The following is a 6,147-nucleotide window of genomic DNA, read 5'->3' on the forward strand; positions in this document are numbered from 1 at the left end:
ATGACTAACTTCCATGTCTTCCGGGAATAGTGCATTCTTCCAAGTTTCTCGTAATACATCCCTGGGTTATATTGGAATTGTTGGATTTTATAGTGTGGTTCCGTTTTTTTCTGCTTGGGCTAATGCTTGCCCTCTCCAGCACGCGAGTATTCTGTAACAAAGACATTCTGTTTCAGGGTGTATTTCTTTCTCTCTCTCCCTTTTTTTATGTTATTCTTCTATAAAAAGTTGTAGGCGCATTATTTTTCTTCCTTTCTTTATAGTATAATTAACATCTGAATTCTTTTCGATAATTGTGTACGGTCCTGTCCATAAAGATTCAAGTTTCTTTGAACGTCCTCGTCGTAACGTTTCATCGTGCATGAGTACTCTGTCACTTACACGAAAACTGGTTTCTTTAGTCTTTGTATCATACTGTTTTTTCGCTTTAATCTTTTCCTCTTGTACGTGTTCCCTGGCAACTTTGTTGGTCGCTCTTAATCTTTCCCGTAACTCTTGTGCGTAATCATCATAGTTATACGTGAGTTTAGGTGGTTTTGTCAGTGTTGTCGGTAATTCAGCTTGGTGACCGTATACTAGCTCAAACGGTGTATACCCCGTCGCTGTGTGCGGCGTTGTATTATATGCGAATATCGCTAACGGTATCCACTCATCCCAATCCGTTTGGTCCTCGTTTATGTAGTGTCGCAGGTATTCTGCTAATGTTCGGTGGGATCTTTCGAGTGCTCCGTTGCTTTCGGGATGATACGCGGTAGTTTGAATTTTGTTTATCTTCAAGAGTTTACAGGTGTTTTTGAATACCTCGCTCATTCGTGCCTTGATCGGTCAGAATTTTTTCTGGAATTCCATGCTCTAAGACAATTTTTGTCACAAATTGCTTACTTACTGTACTTGCTTCTTGGTTTGGAATTGGTATCGCTTTACTATATTTCGTTAAATTATCTTGAAATGTTAACAAATATTTATTTCCATTCGTTGTAATCGTAAGTGGTCCTACAATATCCAAAGCACATTTCTCGAATGGCTTGGTAGGTGTGTCCGTAATTACCAACGGTACTTTATTTTTCCGCGATAACTTATTTCTTTGACATAGCTCGCATTTAGCTATATATTTTTCGACGTCTTTCGTCAATCCGCGCCAGTTATGATTTAACCGGATTCTATTTACTGTTCGTTCGACGCCTTGGTGCCCTCCTATAGGTGCATCATGGTACTTATGTAATATCTGCTTTTTTTCTTCTTCTGTATATATTCTTGCTTCCTTTTCGTTGAAATTATCCTCGTTTATCGTGTGAATTTTTGGTTCTTTTTCTGCGGCAACTTCGTCTCGTTTTACATTGCGGCTCAGTACGTCGGCGTTTACATTTGCCTTTCCGGCTTTGTGTATAATTTCGTAATTGTGTTCTTCCAGCTGTAATCTCCATCGAATCAATCTTGAGCCTGGATCGTTAACGTTAAATAACCATGTTAACGGCTTGTGGTCGGTCACAATTTTAAAGGTGCCGTACACGTAAGGTCGGAAATGTTTGACCGCCCATACAATGGCTAGCAACTCTTTCTCTGTGGTGTTATAATTTTGTTCTGCTCGTGATAGAATTTGACTGGCATAAGCTATTGGCTGGTCTTCACCTATCTTTCCTTGAGATAGTATTGCTCCGATGGCATGGTCGGATGCGTCAGTAGTTATAATAAACTCTTGCGTAAAATCCGGATACTTAAGCACAGGTGCCGTTGTTAGTTTTTTTTTTAAATTGTTGAAAGCATTTTCTTGCTCTGAAGTCCATTCAAATTTTTCCGTTTTCTTTGTTAACTTTGTTAACGGTTTGGCTGTCTTCGAGAAATCTTTTATGAATTTTCTATAGTAACCGGCTAAGCCGATAAATGATTGCACGTCCTTAACTCTTTTTGGCGTAGGAAATTCTTTTATCGCTACTAGTTTTGACGGGTCTGGAGAAATTCCATTCTTCGATGTAATGTGGCCTAAGTAGATCACTTCCTTGCGCAAGAATTCACACTTCTCCAGTTGTAATTTTAAACAGTTTTTTCGGAGTCTTTGTAGCACCTCTCTTAATCGTTTGTTGTGGTCCTCCAGGCTAGGTCCATACACTACTATGTCATCTAGATACACAAGACATTTAATTCCCTGTAGGCCAGTTAGTACAGAAGTCATTAACCGCTGAAACGTTGCGGGTGCGCTCTTTAGTCTGAACGGCATGCGATTAAATTCGTAGTGGCCGTAAAGTGTCGAAAATGCCGTCTTGTGTTTATCTCGTTCGGCCATCGGTATCTGGTGATACCCAGATGCCAGATCTAGCGTAGTAAAATACTTGGCGTTCCCCAACTGATCAAGTATATCAGTGATATTCGGCAGTGGGAATGAGTCGCCTATTGTTAGATCGTTTAGCTTCCGAAAGTCTACAACTACTCGGAGCCTTGGATTTCCGGCTGCGTCAGCTTTTTTAGGTACCACTAACAACGGTGCATTCCATTGGCTAGTACTGCTTTGAATTATTTTGTTTTCTAACATTTCTTGTACTTGCCGATTTACTTCCGCTTTATGCTTGTTTGGAAGTCGGTATGGTCTTACATTCACAGGCGCAGCGTCAGCGCGTGTATTTATTTCGTGTTTTACTGCTGCAGTACACGATAATGGCTCTCCTTCTAAATGAAATAAATCGCCGTATTCTTCGCATATGTGTTGGAGTGATCGTTTTTCCTCGGCGTTTAAGTGCTGCGTACGTAATGCTAGTCAGATGCGTTTGTTTCGAGATACAGCAGGTTTAGTTTCCATTCCCGTCAATGTTTCATGTATTTCTGTATGAGTATCTGTTTCTAGTTCTTCCAGCGTAACTTGTGGAATCGGTATTTAAATTTCCTTGTCTGTAGTATTTATTACGCTTACAATGCAAATATGATTCTCCGGTTTCACTAGGCAGTTTCCAATATAAACTCCTGGTTTCATCTCTCTTGCTTGTACGATACCTTCTTCATTTCTATCTGTAATTGCCTCTATTATAGTCTCGCTGCGAGGCTTTAGTGTGACCTTTCCATACGGGTGCAATTTGAAAGTTTCTTCCTTTATTTTTAATTGCATTTGCTCGTAATCGCAAGATGCGGCGTGTGTCCGTAGGAAATCTATTCCTAGGGTTCCATCGTATTTTATGGCCATGTCTTTTCCTACCACATAAAATGCGTGTTTAATTTTTAATTTATTTGTTTCAATGGTCGCATACACTTTTCCGAGTGTGTGTATTTTGTGTCCCGTGATTCCGGTGAGAGCTATGCGATCTTTATAGACTAGAGCGTTATCTTTTAACGCGTTTAGCTTTATTAATGAAATTGTTGAACCAGAGTCATATAGCATATTCGATTCTCCGGGTTTTACCTCTCGTATGGGTAATCTTGTTAATAACAGTTCTGGCTTCGTACGGCCGTATGGCACACTTTTGATATGTGTAACCCGATATTCTGAGGCAGGTCGTGGTTGTTTTCCTCTCATCTCCTCTTGCTCGTCTTCGCTGCTTGCAGAGTCAGCGTTCTTCCTTCGGTTCGGCACTTTCAATTGTTGTCTTTTTTCGTTTTCTCTAAATTTATTGGTGTTGGGAGTGTAGCTTCGCCCTTTTAATGTCCAACACTCATCTCGGTTGTGCCCCGATTTTTTGCAATAATTGCAATATTTCTGCAATGCATTTACTTGTGCAGGTTTAAGGCTGATTTATAGAGGCCGTAACCGTTAATTTTTGCCGGAACCGATAAAGTTCAACATTGCGATTTCAATGCTTTAGTTTATATTGAGTTTCAGTAACTGGTAATTTATGCCATAAATATAATATGATTCAACTTTTATTCTGATTTATAGAGGTCGTAACTGTGTGCCGGAAAAGATAAAATTTAACACTGGATTTTGATATTTTTATATTAAAGTCTTTAAAACTTGTGATTTATGCCATAACTGTAAAGTTAACTCAATTTCAACTTTCATTGAATACGACAAACGATCAGACACGTATCGTGGGATGACGTGTGATTCCGTGCTACGTGAGCGACTATCGGAAGGGTCAGTAGAAACAGTGCTGCTCACTTTTCGCATTTTTAATCAAGAAATTACAATCATTCTTCAGGAATATACAATCGATCCCTTGTTAAAGGATCAATATAAAAACAGGCAAGCTAGCAAACGAACAAGCGCAACGTATCGTAGGTATGACAGGATTCATAACCTTCAATCACGCCAACTTTAGCGGTTAATTTCTTCTTTTAAAGCCACGAGCGATACTTTTTTCTTTTCAAACCTTTGTTTTCAGGCGAAATACGTTGGTTGAATATAAATTTCATTAAAATTAGTGAGAAAACCCGTACACTTGCGCTATTATCAAAGTCTATAGTTTGCTTCACATATATATATGCAAACAATATTTTATTTTTAGTACTAGTAGTAAATATTGAAACGCAACTAAAATGAAAGAAAATTTTATATAATTACGTTCATCTTTCAGGTACGAATAAAAAATATGGAGATAATAAATAAAGACATTCAATTAATTACCTTGGTCGAAAGATTTCCACAGTTATATGATAAGAAAAATGTTAACTATAAGGACCGAATAGCTGTGGAGAATGCGCGGCTATTTATAAGCGGAGAATTAAAAATACCTGGCAAGTATAATACACATTATATATATACACATAGTTAATTATACATATATAGAATTCTGTAAGTAAAAAAGTTAGATTTAATAACGATACATATGTAAATATATATATTTTTTTCTTTTAGTCGCTGATTGTACTGCTCGATGGTTGTCATTACGCAATAGATTTTTTAAGGAAAGAAATAAAAAGATACCTTCAGGAGCAGCTAAGCAAACAGAATGGCCATTAATGAAGTATTTAACATTTTTACATCCTGTGGTGAAGAAACGACGAACATTTGGTAATATTACAATAAAAGAGGAATCAAACTCTTCGGAAACACAGGATGTTGATACTTATGAAAAAAATTCACAAAGCATGACCGAAAATGACGATTGTACCAATTACGAGTATTTAAATGAATCAGGTAAATTGACTAAATTGAACTTTTTATATTTTCTAATGTGAATTTATATGATTTTAAAGTTGTTGAACGAATATTGCTTTTTATAAATAACTATATTAATATTGTAACCATTTTGCAGATACTTGTACCGATGTACCAAACGAATCTTTATCTAACTTGGAAGAATCTTTCTCAATCTTAGATATTTTAAGCAAAAATACATTAGTTACAGAAAGACCCACAACACCTAACGTATCTACATTTAAAGAGATTGCAATACCGAGGCTATCTACGCCAGAAAAACCTACAACACACAATACATCTACACCAAATAGATTTAGTCTAAAAAGAAAATTTTCGCTTGTTGAAGAACAGTTAGGTAATGCTGTTGATGTTTTTAAAAGTTATGTTACTAAGAAAAATACCGTACATGTAGAAGATGAGTCCTTAAAATATTTTTGTGACTCCTTGTATGGAGATTTAAAGATTCTCAATAAAAAAGATTTAATTTCATGTAAAATTGACATTATGCAAGTAATTTCAAAGTATACAAATTAAATTTTTTTTACATTTTCAAATTTTAAACAGATTAAATCCAAGTTTAGTTGTGAACAGTTTGTTTATAATTTCTAATGTTTTTCTACATTCAAAGGTCTAGAAATTACAGATATACAAGTAATAAAAAAGTTTAATTTTGAATACACGTTATTTGATCAAATACTGAAAGTTCATGTACGATCAATTTCTTTGATTTTTTATTTTATGGTATTTTTATACAAACAAACACAAAAATAATACATTTAAGTTTACTATTCGGATACATGGTTTTATTTAATAATCCACAGTTTATTACACAGTAATATACATATGTATTTGTTATTCAGCATATATAAGACTATAACATATTTTAAACAAGTGTTTTATATTAATAAACATTAAGTGTTATATTAAAAAAACATTTTATATTAAAATTTGTTTTATGTTTAAAAAACCTGAAAATATTTATTTTGGCATATATCCTCTAAAAATATAATCCCATTGCCAATGAACTGCTCCTTCATTGGAAAGATAGTTAGCCATACTATCCCGAAGTTCCATCACGTTTCTGG

The 6,147-nt window shown here is 35.6% G+C and overlaps 1 protein-coding gene across 1 annotated transcript; it reads left to right on the plus strand.

Moving 5' to 3' along the window:
* Positions 1 to 4,958: 4,958 nt before the first annotated feature.
* Positions 4,959 to 5,696, plus strand: LOC112466775. The gene is made up of 3 exons (XM_025035071.1): positions 4,959 to 5,059; positions 5,178 to 5,572; positions 5,691 to 5,696. Exons 1-3 carry the CDS (start codon positions 5,011 to 5,013, stop codon positions 5,694 to 5,696), a joined length of 450 nt encoding a protein of 149 aa, XP_024890839.1. The 5' UTR covers positions 4,959 to 5,010.
* Positions 5,697 to 6,147: the final 451 nt, after the last annotated feature.

Source organism: Temnothorax curvispinosus, unplaced genomic scaffold, assembly GCF_003070985.1.
Source record: "Temnothorax curvispinosus isolate PA1 unplaced genomic scaffold, ASM307098v1 QBEX01001605.1, whole genome shotgun sequence".
Lineage (NCBI taxonomy): Eukaryota > Metazoa > Arthropoda > Insecta > Hymenoptera > Formicidae > Temnothorax > Temnothorax curvispinosus.

Coding starts and splice junctions, on each gene's coding strand:
- LOC112466775 (XM_025035071.1), top strand. CDS start 5,011: ATGACCGAAAATGACGATTGTACCAATTACGAGTATTTAAATGAATCA. Junction 5,060..5,177: donor CGAGTATTTAAATGAATCAG/GTAAATTGACTA, acceptor ACCATTTTGCAG/ATACTTGTACCGATGTACCA.